This window comes from Scyliorhinus torazame, chromosome 27 (assembly GCF_047496885.1).
Source record: "Scyliorhinus torazame isolate Kashiwa2021f chromosome 27, sScyTor2.1, whole genome shotgun sequence".
NCBI classification, from domain to species: domain Eukaryota; kingdom Metazoa; phylum Chordata; class Chondrichthyes; order Carcharhiniformes; family Scyliorhinidae; genus Scyliorhinus; species Scyliorhinus torazame.
In genome coordinates this window covers 16480422-16504254 of record NC_092733.1, presented here as the reverse complement: position 1 = coordinate 16504254, position 23833 = coordinate 16480422, and the positions used below count along the sequence as shown (strand labels likewise).

Here is a 23833-nt window from a genome sequence, read left to right as displayed (position 1 = left end):
GTCAGCAAAACTAAGGAGCTGGTCATCAACTTCAGGAAGCGAAGTGTTGTACACACCCCTGTCTGCAGCAATGGTGCCAAGGTGGAGATGGTTGACAGCTTCAAATACCTAGGTGTGCACATCACCAACAATCTGTCCTGGTCCACTCACATTGACGCTTATACTACCAAGAAAGCACAACAGCGCCTATACCTCCTCAGGAAACTAAGGAAATTCAGCATATCCACACTGACTCTTACCAACGTTCACAGATGCACCATACAAAGCATCCTATCAGGCTACATCACAGCCTGGTATGGCAACTGCTCGGCCCAGGACCGCAAGAAACTTCAGAGAGTCGTGAACACAGCCCAGTCCATCACACAAACCCGCCTCCCATCCATCGACTCTTGTCTATACCTCTCACTGCCTGGGGAAAGCGGGCAGCGTAATCAAAGATCCCTCCCACCCGGGTTATTCACTCTTCCAACTTCTTCCATCGGGCAGGAGATACAAAAGTCTGAGAACCCGCACAAACAGACTCAAAAACAGCTGCTGTTAACAGATCCTGATTGGCCCTCTTATGGACTGAACTGATCTCTACGCATCTACTCTACTGTTATAGCATTCCACTGTGTATGCTTCACCCGATGTCTGTGTCTATGTATTTACATTGTGTATTTATGTATGTCCTATGTTTATTATTATGTGTGGGACTATCTGGACTGTACGCAGAACAATACTTTTTATTGTACCTCGATACACATGACAATAAATCGGAATCTAAATCTTTATTCTGTTTTAGGTTGTGGGTATCGCTGGCCAGGCCAGCATTTACTGCACATCCCTCATTAACAAAGAAAACAAAGAAAAGTACAGCACAGGAACCTGGAACTGAACGGCTCACTGGGCCATTTCAGAGGGGTGGGCCTGGAGTCAAATGTAGGCCAGACTGGGTATGGGCGACAGATTTCCTGCGATGATCGAGACGAGAGATGATGTTACCAGGACAATCAGTGATTTTATTTACTTCAGATTCCGAATGTGTTCCTTGAATTTAAATTCCACCAGTTGCCGCGGTGGGATTTGAACCCGCGTCGCGTTAGTCGGGGCCTTTGAGACTCAACTTTCCCAGAAGGGAGAACGGAAAGGGAAAGAGGTGGGGATGAGGGAGGAAATTGAGCACAAAACCCAAATGTGACGGGTGGGTGGCGCCAATGACAACAAAATGGCCGAGATCTTCGACTGTCCGATTACTCGGGATGATCAACTGCGGAGAATTGTGTAGGGGGGGGGGGGCGGTAAAGAACAGGAGAGTGGGACTCACCGGGTTGCTCTTTGAAATTGCCGGCACAGACACAATGGGCCGAATGGCCTCCTTCGACAATTGGACGTTCAATCACTGTTGTTGGCCCAGAGCACTGGTAATTCGGCGTTGGAAGATTTTGCGAGGCTGTTTCCCCTCATAGAAGGAGTCCAGAAGGGGAATAAGGGGCCTCCCATTTAAAACGGAGTTGAGGAGGCATTTCGACTCCCAGAGGGTCGTTAGTCTTTGAAAGTCGGGGGGGCTGTGCGCTATTGAATATATTCAAGGCAGACTTTTGGTCTACACGGGACACCAAGGGTGACAGGCAGGAAGGTGGAGTAAAGGCACAGTCAGACCTGCCATGATCTTATTGACTGGCAGAACAAGCTCAAAGGGGCTGAATGGCCTCCCCTGCTTCCATCTCTTATAATCTTATGAGTGCGGCACAGTTGGATATTCCACCAATGCCACATTGGCTGGGCTTTAATCCCATATTCTATTGGGTGGGATCTTGCTGTGCGTCAATTGGCTGCTGTGCTTGCCAAAATAAGACAAAGGGCACTCCACCGAATGTAAAGCATTTTCCGGCATCTTACAGAGACAAAGCAAGGTTTTAACCGTAGGGTGTTCAGTACATACGTGCTGCCTGCTCCAGCACGGTCTCGGCTTCGCTGATCGTTCCCAGCATCTCCTCCGTCAGCTCCCGTTGTTTGCCAATGACTGCAAAGCCGTTCCACATGTACATGATCTCCTATTGGCGCAAGAGAGAGGCAGAGGGGGATGTTGGGTCGGGAAGAGAGAATCTACTGGTCAGTTTCTCTGGGGCTTCTGCTCCCTGCAATGGTTCGATTAAAGTGCGTCTGGTAACATAGAACATACAGTTCAGAAGGAGGCCATTCGGCCCATCGAGTCTGCACCGACCCATTTAAGGCCCTCACTTCCACCCTATCCCCGTAACCCAATAACCCCATCTAACCTTTGTGGTCACGAAGGGCAATTTATCATGCCAATCCACCGAACCTGCACGTCTTTGGACTGAGGGGGGAAACCGGAGCACCCGGAGGAAACCCACGCACACACGGGGAGAACGTGCAGACTCCGCACAGGCAGTGACCCAGCGGGGAATCGAACCTGGGACCCTGGCGCTGTGAAGCCACAGAGCTATCCACTTGTGCTACCGTGCTGCCCATTTGATCAATGCTCACTTTGTAACTGATCTATGCTCACTGTGCTTGATTGGTTAAGCCTGGGTGTGGACTCAGGGCAAAGCAAGCAGACACCAAAGAAGTGACCAAAAACTGAGTTGTAAGCATAGGCGTGGACATATTGTAATTGCAAAGATATTTTAAAACCTTTGTAAACCTTTTGCCCGCTTAGAAACTAGTGTAAACTCTGCATTGCTTGGAGTTGTATGACATATACAACTGTCCCCAAGTAGCTGTAGATACATCCCAAGGAGCTATAGATTAATAGTTATTCAGTGGCACTGGCACAGAACGTGAGAAATGCTGGGTGGTGGGAGAGTCAGGCTATCAAATCCTCTCATCTTGCACACATCATGATGTTTCCGACTGTAACGGGGGAACAACAATCTGCACTGCATGTGAAGAGAGAGTGCTGACTGGTTGGCAAGTGGACTCTGATTGGTAGAGACGTTGCCACGGAGAATGCAGCACGGAACAGTTGCCCAGCCTTGTTCAAATTCAAAACGGGCAGGTTGACTCTGATTGGTTAAAACATTGCCCTGGGGCCAGGGAATGGCTGTCCCCATAGCTTTTGATTGGTTTAAAAAAAGATGCAATGCGTGGACATGTTCCTCCTGCCTGCCAAGCCAAAATAAAAATAGTCTTCGCCAATCTGCATAAGACTCAACGGTTAGCAGCCTGGGTGACCGTCTGTGTGGAGTTTGCACGTTCTCCCCCGTGTCTGCGTGGGTTTCCTCCGGGTGCTCCGGTTTCCTCCCGCAATCCAAAGGTGCGCAGGTGAGGTGGATTGGCCGTGCTAAATTTGCCCCTTAGTGACCAGGGTTGTGCAGGTTGGTGGGGTTACAGAGATGGGGCGGAGGGAGTGGGCTTTGGTAGTGTGCTCTTTCAGAGGGTCGGTGCAGACTCGATGGGCCAAATGGCCTCCTTCTGCACTGCAAGAATTCTATTCTATGATGTAGGCTTTTGTGTTAAAAAGGTGGCCTATTTCTACGCAAACTTCCTTATTTAGGCTGTATTCACACTCTGGAGGATTCGGTGTGGAACTCACCAGTGCAGGAACAGGCAGCCTCACAGCATCGTTGGATTTGTACCGCCTGGCTTTTCTTATAGCGAACTTCTCAGTGGGAGGAGACTTCCCTGCAATCTTCTGCTTCAGCAGGGGGACTTGTCTGAAAGACAGTGAGAAAAACAGATCGAGAGGTTCTCGGTAAAAAATAAAACAACATATAGATACGAGAGAGGTAGATTAATCACAAACTTGGATTTTCTATTGTCTGTGCAGCATTCGGTTTTACAACAGGTTATAATAACACAAATATCGTTCAAGAGATATGTTGTCAAAGCTTTTCATCTTGAACTCAGCATGACAAACACAAGAATACCAAATTTCAAACAACCACAATTTCTATTACAGGAGAAGAGGTTGGCAGGTCAACTCTAATTGGCCAAGAGGTTGTCATGGTGAAAGCAGCGAGGAACTATAGGCTCCCCAAGCTCCCAGGTAATTCAAAAAATACACCAGGCTTAAACATATTCCTTTTGTTTGCAGGGAACGGCTCCCGTATGAATGTACGTCACTTCTGGCAAGTGAAAATAAGTCGCATTACAAACTCAATTGAGTCTCTTAAATTGGTTGTTAGTGTAGCTATGTGTGTACTCAGATGTGGGGATGTTCGCTGATGACTGCACAATGTTCAGCACTATTTGTAACACCTCAGATACTAAAGCAGTCCATGTCCATTGGCAGTTATATCCAGGTTTGGACTGACAAATGGCAAATAACATTTGTGCCACACAAGTGCCAGGCAATGACAATCTCCAGCAAGAGAGGATCTAACTATCACCCCTTGACCTTCAATAGCATTACCATTGCTGAATCCCTCACTATCAACATCCTGGGGGTTACTATTGACCAGAAACTGAATTGGACCAGCCATATTAATACTGTGGCTACAAAAGCAGGTCAGAGGCTAGGAAACCTGCGGCGAATAACTAACCTCCTGACCAACCCCACCCCCCCACCCCCAAATATGGATATTAGTCCCCGATGCCCACAGCTCAAGCAGAAGGAGGGTTATACATGGGGATGTGAAAAACTGTCGAGGGGAAAACCACTCAGAATCGGGAAGAAATATTCGCCAGGATTTTGACCCACCTGAAGAGTTCGACTTCATTGTCTCCGAAGGGTTTTGATTCGTGTGCAGGCAACATACTCAGATACGCTGCTTTCATATAGACGTACATAGCCTGGAGGGCAAGAGAAGAAACCAGGTGAAGTTGGTTGACTGTAATTCATTGTCGGTCAAGACTTTCCAGATCTTTCCATGAAAAGTTTGATAAACACACGGGGTGGGGGGCATTTTCCAGCCGTTCCCGCCAGCGGAGTCTTCTGACCCCGCCGACGGTGGACCCCGCTGCAGATCCAATGGGAAACCGCACTGACAGCAACAGGACCGGGGGATCTGGACACCGGCCAATGGCGTGCCGTCTTCCACCGCCTCGAAACATGCCACGGGGGAGGGCGCAGGAAATTCCTCCCCCCCCCCCCGCACAATCTTTTTTTGTGTCCCTTCCGCTCACGAGACCTCATCACAATTAAGAGACTCAAACTAAATTTGGCCTGGTGTCGATATTTCCAGACGCTCCCGATTGGATCATGAAGTTGGATTTGCGAAGATTGTTGAAGCAAACAGGAGAGAAACACGAAGGTGGTCGTTTTAAAAGCAATGTAGCACAGCTGGCGGAACTTAAAGTCAATGAGTTAATAAAATTTGGAATACGGGCGGCAAGGTGGCGCAGTGGGTTAGCACTGCTGCCTCACGGCGCCGAGGTCCCAGGTTCGATCCCGGCTCTGGGTCACTGTCCGTGTGGAGTTTGCACATTCTCCCCGTGTTTGTGTGGGTTTCGCCCCCACAACCCAAAGCTGTGCAGGGTAGGTGGATTGGCCATGATAAAATTGCCCCTTAGTGTCCAAAGATGTGTAGGTTAGTTGGGGTGGCGCTGATGGGGCGGGGGAGTGGGCCTAGGGAGGGTGGTCTTTCAGAGGGTGGGTGCAGACCCGATGAGCCGAATGGCCTCCTTCTGCACTGTAGGAATTCCATGTAGAGATTTGCTGACTATCTTGATACCTCCAGGTATTGAAGTTTAATCCCCAAATAATATTGGGAGCAAATCCTGGGGGTACAATTCAGCATTTAAATTTTTTTTAAATTATTTTTAAATATTCATTAGTTATACAGAAATTGAAGATGGAGAGAAGAGCTGTTTCATGAAACCTCCTCCAGTTACCATTCCCTCGGAGGGTGTTGGCGATCATGGGCTTCCATTGGGTTGTTACATGATTGCACTTGACAAAGTGCCGCTGTGGTTTGCTGCTGCATTCCGCAGTCTGGCTGACCAGGAAGCTCTCCCACTCTTTCTGTCTGCCACCAGGCAGTATCGGAAGGATTGACAGGCTGATAGTCAACCTGTTTGGCCAAGTTACGACCACACGTTCTGTGGCCATTGAGTCCCGAAGAGGGACCCTCACCCAGAGCCTTTGGTCCAGAGTTAAGGCCGTTCTCACTGCGAACAGACAAGTTCAATCCCTTTGAGGAACAAAGGTTGCTCCATTTCTAATTGGCCATGGGAAGGCAGCCTGCCCGGGCGAATGGTGGAATTTTGGGACGGAGGGATCGGAGACAGGAGTTCACGTGGCGAAACCTCCAGGAATACACCCAGCCGGAGTTGGCAACGGCAATGTGTATCGGAGCAGCTGTTCTCTGGGAACTCTGAGCCTCCATCCGTAACTTAGCCCGCTGTCGGATGTTGAATGTGGCTGAATTCTGTGCTTGAACTGTCCCCCTCCTCTTGCAGTTGAGGCTGGGGTGGGGTGGGGGAAACGGAGCTATCCCAGCTTCCCAGGGCTGTGGTCACAACTTCCTCTTCCTTTCCCCATGGCTCGCTCCTTCAGAACAGCCCACACTGCATGGAATTACAATGGATTTACAGTCCAGTTAAAGGCCATTCAGCTCACCGGACCATGTTGGCATTAATGTTCCACATGAGCTTCCTCCAAACCTACTTAATTTCACCCTATCGGCCAATCCTTCTATTCCTTTCTCCCTCGTGTAATTATCTAGATTGCTCTATAATCTATAGTATTCACGTCACCCACTCCTCGTGGGAGCGCGATCCACATTCTCACCACTCTCTGGATAATTTCTCCTGAATTCCCAACAACAACAACTTGTATTTATATAGCACCTTTAGGGTGATAAAACACCCAGGGGCACTTCACGGGATCGTTAGGAAACAAAGTGCGACATGAGGATTTATCTCCTTATTAGGCAGTCCCTCAGGATTAACGTTGATTGGCTTCCATTCTTGTTCACTTCCAGTCGTAGCTTTAAGGCCCTCTTAAAAGGGTCGCGTCTCCACATCAAAGTCAGGAGCTGATGATGTGGGGAATCTAGGTTCTATCGTTCTGTGGTGTAGGGGCATTCCTGGGCTCAGTCTTAATACAGTAACCACCAAACCTACCCCTGCTTCCTCAATGCCCCAGCAAGGCCCTTACCTTAGACCAGCGATTCTCTTTGCTGAGCAGGTCAGCGTAGAAGTAGGCCACTTTCCACATCTGCTTGTAGGTAAAACACCACATCAGCTCCCAGTAACACATATGGTGGAACTGCTTCCAAGCTTGCTGTGCTGCGCACCCTTCCTCGAACCTTCGAATGGCCTATGTCAAACACACAGTGAAAGTTACTATACCATACAGCCTGGCTTCAGATACAGCCTGGCTTTGCGTGTGGCGTTGTGGTATTATCGCAGGACTGGAAACCAGCTACCCGGGGTAATGCACTGGGGAACGAGGGTTCGAACCCCACCCTGACACGTGGTGGAATTTGATTCCAATCTTTTTTTAAATCTGAAATTAAAATTCTCAACGATAAACCTCAAAACCATTGTTGAAAGTACCCACCTGGTTCTCTCAGGGAAGGAACTCTGCCGTCCTTTCCCGGTCTGGCCTACATGTGACTCTAGATCCACAGCAATGTGGCTGACTCTTAAATGCCCTCTGTTCAAGGGCAATTAGAGGGGCAACAAACACCCACTTCCCGTGAGTGATTAAGAAAAGATAGGGTGAAATCATGCTGTGTCATATTAGTACCAAACATTTCTGAAGATTCTCCATTTTAATAAATGTCCCCAACCCATTTAGCATAGACTCCCCCGTCCAGTTGCGCAGGATGAGTTTGAGGGCACTCTGTTTCAGAAAAGGAACATGATAACAAACGACAGTTTGCACTGATGTTGCACAACTTATTGTTGTATTGACGAATGTGATATAAAATAGTTACTTTAAAGATATTAGTTACTGTAATATAGATATACGCCTGTCTAATTCATGTTAGTTCACAGACAAAGAATTTCAGAGAGCATGGCAAGGAAGGGGGGGGTTGGGGTGTTTAGAGTATGAAAAAAAAAGGATGCTGGGTAAAAAGAGGCCGGGGTGGCGGGGGGGGGGGCACTACTATAGGAATTGGAAATGCAGCGACAAATCTTTGTAGATGAGGGGCCGTAGCTATGGATTGAATAGCTAGGTTATCGTGAAATGATAAAAGGAGGGAATGACGAATGTGACATAAAATAGTTACTTTAAAGATATTAGTTACTGTAATGTAGATATAGGCCGGTCTAATTCATGTTAGTTCACAGACAAAGGATTTCAGAGAGCATGGCAAGGAAGGGGGGATGGGGTGTTTAGAGTATGAGGAGAAAAGGATGCTGGGTAATAAGAGGCCAGGGGAAGGGATGAGAAGTGAGCCAATTAGGATGTATGGCCAGGTCAGGAGGGGTATAATATGACCTATGGGAATCGTGTATGTGAAACTTGATGCCATTTGAATGTGTTGGTAGAGATTTCTTTGTTCCTGAGAATCACTCGATTCTGTAGACCTAAGAGGCAGCTTGTGCTCTTGGTTCTGAGAAACGAGTCAGACTTGCAAGTCGAATAAAAATAACTAATGCTATGCCTACAAATCCATCTCGAGTTTTATTGAGGCCAGACTGACGGGTTAAGAATTTATACATTTCTCAGTATTACATCTGAAGGAGCTTCACAGGACTGTTAGCAAACAGAGTTTGACACCAAGTCACATTGCCAGATATTTAACAAAAGTCAATTTGTACACAGCACGTTCCCAACGGGCCAACGACCAGAGCATCTATTTTTGCAATGTTGAATACTGGATAAAAACTGGCCAGGACACCAGGGATAACTCCCCTGCTCTTATTCGCAAAGTGCGGTGGGATCTTTTAAAACCGCATCCAACCAATGGTGCCTCCGGCAGTGCAACATTCCCTCTGTCATGTGAGAGTACCCTTTAAGAAATGGGTGTTTAAGAAATGTACCTTTAAGAAATGGAGCTGCTCATGTTACTGGAGTGATGTCAGAGTGTGGGTGGAGCTGAGCTCTACTTCTACTTTTTAGTTTCAGTTTAAGAAAGCTTGGGTGTGTCAGTGTTTTTCAGTGAGCTGCACTGCTGTTGATCTCTGCCACCCAAAGACTATCTATGGATCATTTGGCGAACTCAGAATTGTAAAAAGGTCCCAGTAGTAAATGTAAACCTAATGTACTCCTGTTTGAAGGTTTATTAAGTCTTTTGGGTGTAAAAGGACAGCATACAGGTTACTAAGTGTTCTATTCTTTGGGGGGTGTATTTGATTTACTGGTTGCTAAGATATTCACTGTTTGTTTTAAAAAGGTTAACTTGAGTTCATAGAATAAACATTGTTTTGTTTTAAAAACTACTGGTCCATTTTCTGCTATACCACACCTGTAGAGTGGGCCGTGTGCTCCCCATACCACAATCTATTAAGAGTTGTGGGTCAGGTGAACTCCATGATGCACTTTGGGATTCTCTAAACCCTTGGCCCAGAACACCTCCAATACAGCACAGGAGCATCAGTGTGGATCTTTTCCCATTCCGGGTCCCTGGAGTGGAACTTGAACCCACAAACCTCTGACTGGGTGGCACAGTAGTTAGCACTGCTGCCTCATAGCGCCAGGGACCCGGGTACAATTCCAGCCTTGGGTGACTGTCTGTGTGGAGTTTGCATGTTCTCCCCCGTGTCTGCGTGGGTTTCCTCCGGGCGCTCCTGTATCCTCCCACAGTCCAAAGATGTGCAGGTTAGGTGGATTGGCCGCGCTAAAATTGCTTCTTAGTGGTCAAAGATATGTAGGTTAGGTGGGCTGACGGGGTTACAGGGATAGGGTGGGGGAGGAGCCGAGGGTCAGTGCAGGTTCGATGGGCTGGAGGACCTCCTTCTGCACCGTTGGGATTCTATGGACTTGCAGGCAAGCATTCTAACGCACTGAGCCAGAGCTGACAAGAGGCACAGAAAGGGGGCTCGTCTCAGCATCAGACAACGTCATAGGGAGGGCTCTTACCTCATCAAGGTTTCCTTTGATTTCTTCAATTCTCCCTGAAAAGAAAAGGAATATTGCGCCCTACGGAAACAGAAGCAACAGGATCTCATTAGCAAATCACAGAGTTGCCAACTCCGATTGGCCGCGCGCCTGAGCGGGGGGGGCATCAGCCTCCAATCAGCCCTCCCAGTCAAACAACCTTCCCCTGCCATCTGTTCACTACAAATGCGAAAGAAAGCACTTCTTTTTAAATGCCCGTTTGAATCTTCCCTGGGGTCCCCCCGCAGTTCTGTCCAGGAAACCCGAGGACAATCCTGGAGAGGAGCTGGGGAAATCACGACAGGCTTCCAAAAAAAGTAGGGATGGCGCGCGGGTGAAGGCAGGAGAAGGTTCAGCCGCGAGGCCTTCAATCCTCGGAAAATGCTGCCAAATGTTCATCACCTAGACTCGCTCCTGAAGAACAGCTTCTCGGGCAGTGTGGCAGTGCCATAGAATCATAGAATTTACAGTGCAGAAGGAGGCCATTCGGCCCATCAAGTCTGCGCCGGCCCTTGAAAGAGCACCCCACCTAAGCCCCACACCTCCACCCTATCCCCGTAACCCAGTAACCCCACCTAACCTTTTTGGACACTAAGGGGCAATTTATCATGGCCAATCCACCTAACCTGCACATCTCTGGACTGTGGGAGGAAACCGGAGCACCCGGAGGAAACCCACGCAGGCACGGGGAGAACGTGCAGACTCCGCACAGACAGCGACCCAGCGGGGAATCGAACCTGAACCCCTGGAGCTGTGAAGCCATCAACGGGCTATTGGATTACTGCTAATTGATATTAGGTATCAATGCAGTTATCAATTCTGGCTCCACCCACAGTTTCCCTTCTCCAAATCGTTCCTCCAATGCAACTCGGGATTGTATTCTCCGGAATGTAAGGTCATGCGACAATTTGATAGAAGTTTTCAGGATATTAAGGGGTACAGGTAGGATAGGTTGGGAAAACCTGCTTCCTCTGGTTGTGGAGCTGACTACAACAAGTAAGGAAGTAAAGAATGGTGGCAATCAATGATATCGTTAAAGCATTGGTGAATGTTGTTGACCAAAGATCACAGATCAGCATCAAATGGAGGAACAAACTCAAGGGACTAAATGGCCGACATAGCAAAATCGGAGCAGGAAGAGGCCATTCGGCCCTTCGAGCCTGCTCCATCATTCATTATGATCATGGCCAACCATCCAACTCAATAATCGAATCCCGCCTCCCCCCCCATATCCTTTGATCCCTTTCGGCCGAAGTGCTATATCTAACTGCTCCTTGAAAACAGGCCTCTGCCTGTTCCTATGCCCCGCCTCTTTCCTGCTCCTGGGCGGCCTCCTGGTTCTTGGAATTTCCCGCACCTCGAAAAGGTGGAGAGATGTTAATGACGGGGAGGGGAGGGGAGGTAAGGAGCAGTGAAGCGGCGATCTGTGACATTGAAGAGAATATCTGCACCAATGAGGCCCAATTGCTATTCGCAGCCAAGATAAGGTCAATGGAATTGGCCATGCCTCGCGGGAGGAGAGCAGGTCACCTCTGAGCACTGATTTCACCGCCCAGCTACTCTTTTGGCAAGCAGAGGGGTATGAGACCTTTGGTCACGGCTAATTTTCTAGCAGTGCTCCCTCACTGGCCCATCCAAATGGGGACTGAAAGGTCAGTCTTGAAAGTCAGCACACAAAACAATACCCATGAGAGTCAGTAAAAGACATGGGTTTGTGAACCGCATTCAATCCATGGGAGAATGGAATAGGGACCCAACTTTTCAGGCCCAGATTATTTCCCCTCCCAATGTCCTGGGAAGATCAACAGTTGGGAAACAAAAATGACTGAATTGTTCAAGCTCTTCTCAGTCGTCGGTGGAATTAGCTCAGAGTTTATGAATGGGTGGCGGTAAGCGACAGACCCATTATTGCATTGAGCAGGAGGTGTGGGCTGCATTCGAGTCGTCGGATCACTCCCAAAGCTTTGACGGGAGGATGGCCTCCCCTTTAGCCAGCCCCGCTTAAAGAGCCTGCCCGCCACCCTTGATTGGACAACAGGGGCGCCCTCTGTCCGCTAACTCACCAATTTGGGCAAGAGCACAAGATCAGAGTGCGGGGTCACGACCCCCATGCGACCCTGCCATCGAGCTCCCAACCGAAAGCCCGACGTCCTACCCCTGGGTCAATCACAGGAGGGAGCGGCCTGAGAAAGGACAGGCCCTACCTCAGACTACATCAATGGATAACCATTGGTTAGACCTAATAAGTAACTGAATGAAGCTGCGGCTCCTACCTTGGGATAGCGAGTGAGGTATGGCTGAAGGAGGCTCACTGCATCGGTGATCTCCTCCTCTCCAGTTCCTAAAGCCAAGATGGAGGGGAAAAAGCATGAAAACAGCATTTCAGAATCCGGCTTCACGCGACCCTGTGTGATCAAACCCCCAACCCGCTCTCCCAAAGGGGGGTTTCAGAGCGCCCCACAGTCCCCATGGAGAGGAAATCTCCATAGAGAGAGGGAGAGAGCAGTACAGGGATGGCTGACAAGTTGGGAAATATCAACATCTGTGGAACAAAGCTGTTAATCGGATATTAACAATATTAACAGCACCTCCAAAGCTACCTCCCCCCATCCCCTCCCAGGACTGAGAACAGAAGGGCAACTAGGACGATCGGCACTTCTTCATCGCCTCCAAGCCAATTGAAAATGAAAAATGAAATGAAAATCGCTTATTGTCACAAGTAGGCTTCAAATGAAGTTACTGTGAAAAGCCCCTAGTCGCCACATCCCGGCGCCTGTTCGGGGAGGCCGGTACGGGAATTGAACCGTGCTGCTGGCCTGCCTGGGTCTGCTGTCAAAGCCAGCGATTTAGCCCTGTGCTAAACCCTCCTGACTTGGAAATATATCGGCCATTCCTTCACTGTCGCTGGGTTATAACCCTGGAACTCCCTCCCTAACATCATGTACCTACAGCATCGGGCCCGCAGCTGTTCAAGGCAGCCTCACCACCACTTCCTCAAAAAAAAATAATAGCCAGGCCTTTTTTGGGAGAGAAGGCGAGAGACACCTCCACATGAAAAGTGTAAAATTCTCACCCCCTCCCTTTTCCTCAAAATAAAAGGACACCAGCTTAGTTAACCATTTTAAAATCGATAGATTGTTGCTCGGCAAGGCTATGGGGCCCGACAACTGGACGAAGTTAGGATGCAGACCAGCCGCGTACTTGTTGAATAGCAGAACAGGCTCGAGGGGCTGAATGGCCTGTTAGCACGTTCTCAGTCGGCAGTGCTAGCGGGCAGGAGGACGAAGACACAGGGGCAAGGGGCAGGTTCCTCCCCTCCCACAGTAGCGTTACGGGGAGGAGGGGGGGGGAGGAGGGGGGTGACGAACGCGTGACGGAAATGAGCCAATCCACCCGCTCTTACCTAGTATGAACGTGATGAAGGTGTAATAGCACAGCAGCAACATGACACAGAGAATCGCTCGCAGGTTGGGCACCAACACTCCATCATGTAACTGGGACAGACCGTATTCCTGTTGGAAAATATGTCAGCAACATCAGTCCAAGGGCACCACCGGTTTGAGCCGTTCAGCTTAGCCTCTGGCAGTCGGGGGGGGGGGTGCTGTGGCTCAATGGGAAGTGTCCCTACCTCTGTGCCCAATGCTGCAGGTTCAAAGCCCGCTACGGGACCTGCGAATCATGGAAGGAATGGTCATGGCTGGGTTCGATAGGCCGATAGTCAACCTGGGAATCCTTCCCCAGAGTGGGTGGGGAAGAAAGGGTGGGCTTTACAAATATTAACAACTTGCAATTATGCAGCACTGTTAATGCAGTAAGATGTCCCGCGTCACTTCACGGGAACATACCATATTAAACTTGACACCGAGCAGTGTTAGGAGAGATGATAAAACTCTGGTCAAGGATGTAGGTCTTTAAGAAGAGAGGTTTAGAGAGGGAATTCCACAGTTTAGATCCTGCCAGTTGAAGACACCAATGGTGGAGCAAAGACCACCGAAAACGCGCAAGTGGCCAAAACTGGAGATCCCGGGCGGGATTTACCGAGCGTCCCGGTGGTGGGAGATGGCCGGCGGTGGGACCTTCTGGTACTACCTGTCATAATATACACCAGTTTAACATGGTGCAGACACACACTGATGGACACACAGTGGGACCAATCAACATACACAACACCGCAGCCAATCACCAGTGAGAGCACACGCACTATAAAGACAGGGGACATCAGAGTTCCCGTTCATTCTAGCAGCAGCCAGCTCGGAGCACAGAGCTCACAGCCTGCAGCACAGACATTCACCATGATATGTTGGGTGTTCTGGATCACGTACAGGTCACCAACACTTGAAGTAGTGCAAAACTATTTTATTAAAAGGTTAACTATTTAAACATACTTGAACTGTGGGTAAATACGATACCAGCTTTAACTAAAGACCTTTACCTTGTCCTAACCAGTTGATGCACTCAGCACATGGTGAATGTCTGTGTTGCAGGCTGTGAGCTCTGTCCTCCTAGCTAGCTGCTACTAGAATGAGCGGAAACTCTGATGTCCCCTGTCTTTATAGTGCGTGTGCTCTCACTGGTGATTGGCTGCGGTGTCGTGTATGTTGATTGGTCCCACTATGTGTCCATCAGTGTGTGTCTGCACCATGATATACTGGTGTATATTATGACACTACCATTGTCTTTTTTTTTCAATTTAGAGTACCCAATTTTTTTTTTCCAATTAAGGGGCAATTTAGCGTGGCCAATCCACCTAACCTGCACATCTTTGGGTTGTGGGGTGCAAAACCCATGCACACACGGGGAGAATGTGCAAACTCCACACAGACAGTGACCCAGGGCCGGGATCGAACCCGGGTCCTCGGCGCCGTGAGGCAGCAGTGCTAACCACCGCCCTGCTTTCCATTTTTTGATAACCCTTTAACAGAGAGAAAAGCAAATTCCTCTTGAACTTCCCACTTGAGCTTCTGGCTGTAATCATGCCCACCCTTCCTTGTTACCATTTTGCTGGCAAATGAATATTATCTTTTACCATTTAACCTCTCAAACCTTTCCATAATAGATCAGAGCGCAGAACATGTACTCATTTTGTATCTCTTCAGAAAAGACATGCTGGGGAAGAATGCCAGATGCATTCATTAATGCATTATTGAATATACCTTAATTAACCAAGGCAATTATGATTCTGACTAATTGACAAAGAAGGAAACACAGTCTGTTTCACATGGGTACAGTCACCTCTCTAATTAACACAAAGTACAATTGGAGTCTTAGCTGTTAAAATGATACACTACAGGAGGCCATTCGTCCCACTCTAGTGGTGCCGGCTCTTTGAAAGAGCTACTCAATTTGTCCCTCTCACCCTCCTCTCCCCCGCTAGCCCTGGAAATGTTCCCCTGTCCAATTGTTTATCCGATACCCATTTGACCGTCCTGATCTTGCTGTCACTACCCTTTCAGTCAGTGCGTTCCAGACCACTTGGGTATGAGAAAAGCATTTCCCTTCGTCTCCTGCCTCCCCCTTGTGACAATTGCTTAAAAGGTTATTCATCCATCAAGGAAAAAAAGCTACATTTCCTCTATCTCCGCGCCCGTCTCTTTGGCAAGTCGATGGATCCCGCCTCCACAAAGCAGACACCAAGTCGTCACTCCTCGTGTCCGTCCTAAACTTTCCTTTCAACAGTTGCAGCTTACGTTCATCCTTTATGTGTCCTGGCATATCTTCAAGTAACTGCCCTCGACTCCCCATTTACTCCCTGGTGTGGGCCTGCAAATGGCCCCATGTTCGGTCAAGGTGGAAGTGGCTGAAGATCTGGTCCCTACCTTATCACCAGAGAAGCCAGCAAACTCCAACAATTTCAGGATCCGTGTGGGGAAGAGTGAGAGTGCCTGAGGACAAATCAAAGGACAAGTCAAAAAAGGAAGCTCAACACCTCACTAAAGACCAGGCTACAGGGTGTTGTGGAACCTTTCACGGATGTCTGGTTGCCAGGCTGTTTACTGTCTCTTTTTCCAAGTGAGGGGTGGGAAATGGAAGATCTTCCAACTTCTGACAGCATCAAGAGCTTCCTGGTAAGGGACTGCGTGGGCTGAATGCAAACTAAACCTCCCTTTGGCCTTGTGGCTCAGAGACCCTGCCCCTGAGCCACTTCACGACTTGACGGCCGCAGAAGGTGCGTTCGTAACGCGGTCAAACAGGTTGAAGTATCAACGCGTCAAATTCGTCCAAGACCAGTGGTGAGAGTAAGAGAAATTCCTGGTCATCCACACGATGCCACAAATGTCAAAGTCTCAATCGTCCAAAGGTGTGCAAGGTAGCTAAATTGCCCCTTTGTGTCCAAAGGTTACGGGGATAGGGCAGGGGAGTGGGCCTAGGTAAGGTGCTCTTTCAGATGATCGGTGCAGACTCGATAGGATGAATGGGCCTCCTGCCCTGTAGGGAGTCTATGGTCATCACTATCGAGACTCCAGTTTGGATGTTTCCAAATTCTTCGAATTGAGATAGTGAATTTTTTTTCCCCGCTCACTTTGGGATACTGTTTTGTGTTATACGACCGCTGCAATTGGGAATTTGGGCAAATGGAGACTTAGGAATTCCTGCACAATGGAAAGAACCACCTGCTCTTCTTCGAAATAGTGCCTTTTCTGTCCTCCTCCGAGACAGCAGACACAAACCTCGGTCTGGTATCTCATCTGGAAGACTCGGTGTTACACCGAAGAGTATCGCCTCAGGCTTTGCACCTCTGGACTGGGACATGAACCCATGACCTCTTGACTCAGAGGCGGGGGTGCTTCCCTTGGAGCTGCGCCCGGCTGGCAGCTCACGTGTAGTGGAATCGAATCGCTTCCAGGAAAGCTCAACCTTCCCATTCGGATCAAGCACAAGTTCCCCTGCTCCAGCCTCGGTTGTGCCGCGAGGAGCCCCAACGTTCTCCCCTCCGCCTTCAGCCTCTCCCTTTGGGAACAAGTCACGCCCAGCTTTGATCTTACCAGGTTAAACGCTCCGATTCCTAAAGAAACGCCTCCTTCCAAATGCGCGTGATTCGGTCCTTTACTGAAGAGGCTCGACTGCAGGAAATTGTGGAGCTCCCTGTCAACAACAGCGAAAGGAGAAGAAAGTTGGTCAGTCTCAGTAAGTTAGGGCCTCAAGAGAGACGGAGATTAGCAGAAACATCAATCCTGTATCCAGCTGTGAATTTGGGACAGATTCCCAACGGAAAACAGCTGAGGTGACGAATTATCTGGAACAAGAAGGAGTCGGAAAAGTGTCTGATTGGAAACGAAACATAATGACTGACAATGAATTTGCAAAGAAACAGCTGTTTACAGAAGTGGCAGTGCCGTGAATTTTAGAAAGAAATCATTTGTACTTAATATTCCACCTCTCATAACCTTCGGAATCCCCAGAGCCACCCAAACTTGATTGAGTTTTTTGAAGAGGTGACAAAGAAAATTGATGAGGCAAGGGTTGTGGATGTAGTTTATATGGACTTCAATAAGGCTTTTGAACAGGTGGTACATGGCAGACTGGTACAAAAACTAAAATCACATGGGATTCAGGGTGGCCTGGCGAGATGGATACAGAACTGGCTCGGTTAAAGAAGACAGAGAGTAGCGGTGGAAGGGTGTTTTTCAGAATGGAGATCTGTAGCTAGTGGTGTTCCTCAGGGATCAGTGCTGGGACCTCTGTTGTTTGTAGTATATATATATATAAACGATCTGGAGGAAAATGTGGCTGGTCTGATTCGTAAGTTTGCGGATGACACGAAGATTGGCGGAGTTGCTGATAGGGCCGAGGATTGTCAGAGGATACAACAGGATACAGATAGATTGGGGACTTGGGCACAGAAATGACAGATGGAGTTTAATCCGGACAAATGTGAGGTGATGCATTTTGGAGGATCAAATCTAGGTATGAATTATACTGTAAATGGCGGAATCCTTAGGAACTGTGCGTGCAGGTCCACAGTTCCCTGAAAGTGGCAATACAGGTGGCCAAGGTGATCCAGAAGGCATATGGCATGCCTGCCTTCATCAGCCAGGGCATTGAGTACAGGAGTTGGGAAATCATGTTGCAACTGTATAAAACATTGGTTAGTCTGCATTTGGAGTATTGCGGGCAGTCCTGGTCACCACATTATCAGAAGGACGTGGAAGCTTTGAAGAGAGTGCAAAGAAGGTTCATCAGGATGTTGCCTGGTCTCGAGGGTGTTGGCTAATGTGATAAATAAACTAGGATTATTTTCACTGGAAAGACAGAGGCTGAGGGGAGACCAAATAGAGGACAAAATTATGAGAGGCATAGACCGGGTGGATGGTCAGAAGCTTTTTCCAAGGGTGGAAGTGTCAATTACAAGGGGGCACAGGGTCAAGGTGAGAGGGGGAAAGTTTAAGGGAGATGCGCGGGCTATGTTTTTCATGCAGAGAGAGGTGAGTGGCTGGGACACGCTTCCAGAGGATGTGGTGGAAGCAGACACATTAGCAACATTTACGAGACATCTGGATGGGTCCACGAATAGAGAGGAAATAGAGGGATACGGAGCAAGTAAGGGCAGAAGGTTGTTTTTTTAGTTAGGGCTTCATGCTCGGCACAGGCTTGGAGGGCCGAAGGGCCTGTTCCTGTGCTGTACTTTTCTTTGTTCTTTGTTCTAAACTGCAGTCCACTGGTTCAAGATGATGGCTCACCCCCACAGTCAGAGAGTAAATAGAAATAGACAAACATTCCTACGTTCCAGGAATGAATTTTTAAAAGCCCAGGGCCAGGGTTCAGCGAGCTGGTCTAGTGAGCGACTGGGGGACGGAGAGCCCAATGTTCCGACTGCGCCATGTTAACCGACCTCACCAGAGGGGGGCAGCAGTCCGGATACATTGAGTAGCCTTAATGCCCCGAGGTCAAGAGGGTAACTTCAGCCAGGGATTCGACCTTCCTGTGGACTGGGTGGTGACATGATAGAGCCTGGCCGTGATGCTGAGGTGGCCGATAAGCGGTGACGGGTCATACACCCCAAAGATTAAATTACAAGGAGAGATCCCACAAACCAGGGTTGCATTTCCTCAAATTTAGGAGGCTCAGAGATGGCCGACATTTTCCGGACATTAAATGGCTCAGATGGGGTAGGTGCAGAGAAGGGACCGCCACTGGTTCTGGAGGGTAGGACTAGGGGGAGAAAGTGTAAGTAATTAAGGCCAGACCTTGCAGGGGACAAATTGGGAAACGCTTCTGTACACAAATTGGGGGGTAGAAGTTTGGAATTCTCTTTCAGATGAGTTGGGGAAGGGGCTTGAGGAAGGGTTATGGTGCGGAGTGTTGCGAGGCTGGGGTTGATTCAGCTGGAAGTGGTGTATAGGGCGCACCTAACGAAGGCAAGGATGAGCCGTCTGTTTGAGGGGATGGAGGATAGCTGCGAGCGGTGTGGGAGGGGCTCGGCCAACCATGTCCATATGGTCAGGTCCTGCCCAAAGTTGGAGAGATATTGGGGGTGGTTTTCTAGCACCATGGCCGAGGTCCTGTGTAGGGAATTGGAGCCGAGTCCCCTGGGGGCCACATTCGGGGTATCGGACCTGCCGGAGTTGCAGACGGGAGCGGGGAGCAGACGTCTTAGGCTTCGCCTCGTTGATCGCTCGCAGGCGGGTCATGTTGGGGTGGAGGTCAGCTCCTCCCCCCCAGTGCCTCGGCGTGGCTGGGGGACCTGTTGTGAGTTTGGGGCCTTGGAGAAGGTAAAACTTGCTCTGAGAGGGTAGATGATGGGTTCCACCAGCGATGGGGGTTGATCATTTTGCATTTTGGAGACCTGGTTGCTGCCAAGGGGTGGGGTCGGGAGGGGGGCACTGGTCAGGTACTGCTGTGTAAAAATGTTAACATTGAGAATACATTTTTTTTTTAAAGTCTCCTCCCACTAAACCCAGCAGAGATATTCTCCCATTCCCTCCAACGTATCTTTATCAGTTTCCCCCTTTGTAGTGTTTTGAAAGACTGGCGACCGCTGAGTAGATCAACAGATAAACGGTTTATTAAGGTAAGCTATTTACAGAGAGTGAGATAAAGACTGGCGTACTCCAGAATCCTAACTGGCAGCAAAACCCACGCTCAGCCCCAGGATTCGCGTGCTCCAGCCCAATTGGGCCGAACGGGTCACATGACCCTCCGAGAACCCGCCCCTTAAAGGGGCACGCAACCACATCCTTGAACACGCCGACACTGTGGTGAATCTGTCTCCCACTGGCAGGAGGTCCTTCCCCAGGAAGTCCACCTCAGGGGTCTCGGTCCCGTCGTGGCTGACGGTTCCAGGGCCCGTCCTCCTCCGGAAGCATGCGAGGAGTCACAAGTCGGATCGACTGGCCAAATGGGTCCTTCTCCTCCATGCTAACCCCCAATATGCCTACGTGGCACACCATGACGGGCGGGAGGACACAGTCTCCCTTCTGACTTGGCACCCGCAGGTTCCCCAGCGACCATCACCGCTACCCCCGACCCTACACCGTCTCCCTCCGTTGCTACTTATCCGGAAGACGACACGCTCCTGGATACGCAGGCCTCAACATTTCATCCAACACCAGTGTCCTCACCACAGCCGGGACTGAGGCGATCACAGCGGAAGGTCAGAGCCCCCGACAGACTCGATCTCTAGTTCAACCCGTCCACTTCAGCCCCGCCGGACTCTTTTTTAACAGGGGGTGAATGTGGTGAACCACTGTATTAAATACTGTTCTTACTTATTGTACTTACTGTTCTTACTGTTTGTTACATGTCTGGGTTTGTCCCTGCTGGCTCTGCCCCTCGGGCTCAAGTACAAAGGTAGCTAACCTCCAGCCCTGCCCTCATTCTGGGACTGGCTGCCAGCAGGTGTCTTTTAGCTGATTAAAGCCACAGTTTACTCTTCCGACTCTCGTCTGTCGTCATTGACGGTACATCAGACACCATCTGCCTCAACCACTCCCTACGGTAGCGAGTTCCACATATGCACGGCCCCTGGTTCCCCGCAAGTGGAAGGACGCTTCGCACTGTTAACATGGTAATGTACCCCGGCGCCACTCCACAGGAAGAATTATTAGACAAAAGAAAAAGAAAGGCATGAAGCCCAAGAAGGAAACATCAAAAAAGCAAGGATGGCCTTCAAGAGTCGGAGGGGAAGGGAGAAAATCGCAAACGAAAAGCTGAACTCACTTGTAAATCATGAAGCTGTTCCTGACTTTAATTCCGCCCTTGATAAAGCTGACCATGTTCTCATCCTGAAAACACAAAGATAGGATGGGAAGAGTCCGCAATTGAACGCCAAGTGCGCTGTTTCAGTGTCAATATGCAGAAAAGAACAAAGCGCATCGTAATTTATAAGATGGAATTATGTAACATCGGAGGCCTGGGCGGGGGGAGGGGGGGGGGGCGGGGACGCGGGTTCAAATCCCACCACAGCAGCTGGTGGAATTTTAAATTCAATGCTTAAAATCTGGAACTAAGAAGCCCGTCTCAGTAATGGTGAGCGTGACAACCATCGGCGATTGTCATTAAAAACCCATCTGGTTCACTAATGTCCATTAGCGAAGGAAAGCCGCCATTCTTACCTAGTCTGGCCTACATCAGCTGTAAAAAAACCCTCTAGATTACCTGGCCTTTATCACAATGCTGCTTGTGGGAGCTTGCTGTGCGCAAAATGGCTGCTGCCTTTTCCTACTTGTGATTCCAAGCCCACAGCAAAGTTCTCTCCTGCTAATAGTGGTGCACAAAGGTAGACATTCGTCTGTTTCCATTGCAACTAATTCCCCGAATAGGTCGCTAGTCTGTCGCCAGAGGCTTGTATACCTGAGATGGGGGGGGGGGAGCATTCTACATCGAGGAGTCTCTCCCGTTCTTACCGTCAGCCGTTGGTACGTTCGGAAGGATTTGCGCGTTGACACTCAACGTGTTTTGGCCGCGTTTGGAACGCACCTTCCTTGGCCGCCAAGTCCTGGGGTGGGACTGGAACCCGGAGATGCTGGGCCCGGAGGCAGGGTCGCTGACTGAATCGCCACAGGTCTCCCTCCCCACAGCAATGTGGTCAACTCTCAATTGCCCTCTGAAATAGGCCGAAAAGCCACTCAATTCAAGGGTAATTGGGGCAACGCACATGCTGCCATTGCCAGTGATGCCCACATCTCATGAAGGATTAAAAAATATATATTAATTAGGAACTGGGTGGGACAAAGACTTTGCTACATGGTTGTAGATTCTCGCATTTGGGTTAAAATTCACTCCATCAATTATTGTTAGGAACGTAGAACATAGAACATACAGTGCGGAAGGAGGCCATTCGGCCCATCGAGCCTGCACGGACCTACTTAAGCCCCCACTTCCACCATATCCTCGTAACCCAACAACCCCTCCGAACCTTTTTGGTCACTAAGGGCAATTTAATATTGCCAATCCACCTAACCCGCACGTCTTTAGACTGTGGGAGGAAACCGGAGCACCCGGAGGAAACCCACGCAAGGGTTATATGTCAAATGGATTTGATATTTTTTTACATACATAGAACATACAGTGCAGAAGGAGGCCATTCGGCCCATCGAGTCTGCACCGACCCACATTAATCCCTCACTTCCACCCAATAACCCCTCCCAACCCTTATGGACACTACGGGTAATTTAGCATGGCCAATCAAGCTTCTAATGGACATAGTGAAAGAAGTAGAAAAACCACCGTTGATTATGCAGCTTCAGCATAATCAGGGAGCAGGTGGAGGAGGACAAAGTTGCTGCTGGTTTGCAACGTGATCCTGACCAATAGATCCATTACAGTCCCAATTCCCGTTCTGACTGGGGTCAAGCAAGGTTGCGTCATTGCACCCTCAGCAAGCTTCCCGCTGGAGCAGAACAAACGGGAATCTGTTCAACCGTCTGCTGCCTCCAGGCCAGATCTAAGGTCACCCGCATCCTCTGCCACTGAACCACAGTATGCAGACGACGCTTGCGTCTGTGCACGTTCGGAGGCCGAGCTCCAAGCCGTTGGTGCTGATCGTCATCAGCTTCACCAAAGGCATACAAGAGCTTGGGCCCTACTCTAAACATCCGACCAACCTGCTCCTGGCGCACAGCACTGCCCCCAAGTTATCAAAATCCCCAGCGAGGCCTTGGACAACGTGGACCATTTTCCATTACTTGGGAACACTGAGTTCAGTGTGCCTGCACAGCCTTCGGTAACCTGAGGAAGAGACTGTTTGAAGACCAGGATCTCAGATCCGGCACCAAGCTCATGGGGCTGAATTCTCTGTTTTGGGGACTATGTCCCCCACGCCGTGGTAAAAACGGTGGAGTTTCACGCCAAAAGAAATCGGGTGAAAAGGCCCCATATTCATAGCCCTGCAGGAGGCTAGCTGGGACCCGCCGTGTTTCTATCAGCTTTTGCTGCAGATACGGGCCCCCCCCGCACTTCCGGGCCTGATCTCGTGCATGCGCATGGCGGCGGCCGCACCGTGCTCCAAGGCGGACTCGGACTGCGGAGCTAGATCCCTAAAAATAAACCCCCTGATCAGCCCAGCAGCCGACCCTGTCCACCCGCACAAACAATTCCCCGCCGCCTACAAGGCGAGTTTCAAAAAGCGCGGGAGCTGCGAGGCAGAGGGGACAGTTTAAAAGGGCGCGCCGTGGGTGAGGTAAGTACTGCTTAACCACTTCCTTACCTTGCAGGTCAGCTGTTCGGGAGAGAGAGGGAGCCAGGACCTTGGAAACAGCGCGGGAGTTTCAAAAAGCGCGGGAGCTGCGAGGCAGAGGGGACAGTTTAAAAGGACGCGCCGTTGGTGAGGTAAGTACTGCTTAACCACTTCCTTACCTTGCAGGTCAGCTGTTCGGGAGAGAGATCAGTTTTGGGAGCAGGCCTATTGGCTGACTGTAAATCAGGAAGGATACAAAGGGTGTGGCTGAAGTGCCT

General features: G+C 49.6%; 1 protein-coding gene across 2 annotated transcripts in view; it reads right to left on the bottom strand.

Moving 5' to 3' along the window:
- LOC140403255 (tetratricopeptide repeat protein 39A-like) overlaps nt 1-23833 on the bottom strand; it is a 94794-nt gene that overhangs the window by 6793 nt on the left and 64168 nt on the right. For both annotated transcript variants that reach the window (XM_072491027.1, XM_072491026.1), the window contains exons 6-15: nt 21098-21162; nt 16924-17023; nt 15757-15822; nt 13344-13452; nt 12214-12281; nt 9923-9982; nt 7046-7207; nt 4646-4737; nt 3539-3659; nt 1925-2036 (exon numbers count right to left, since the gene is read on the bottom strand). In XM_072491027.1, the coding sequence (XP_072347128.1) occupies nt 1925-2036; nt 3539-3659; nt 4646-4737; nt 7046-7207; nt 9923-9982; nt 12214-12281; nt 13344-13452; nt 15757-15822; nt 16924-17023; nt 21098-21162 (955 nt within the window). The remainder of the gene's footprint in view (nt 1-1924; nt 2037-3538; nt 3660-4645; nt 4738-7045; nt 7208-9922; nt 9983-12213; nt 12282-13343; nt 13453-15756; nt 15823-16923; nt 17024-21097; nt 21163-23833) is intronic.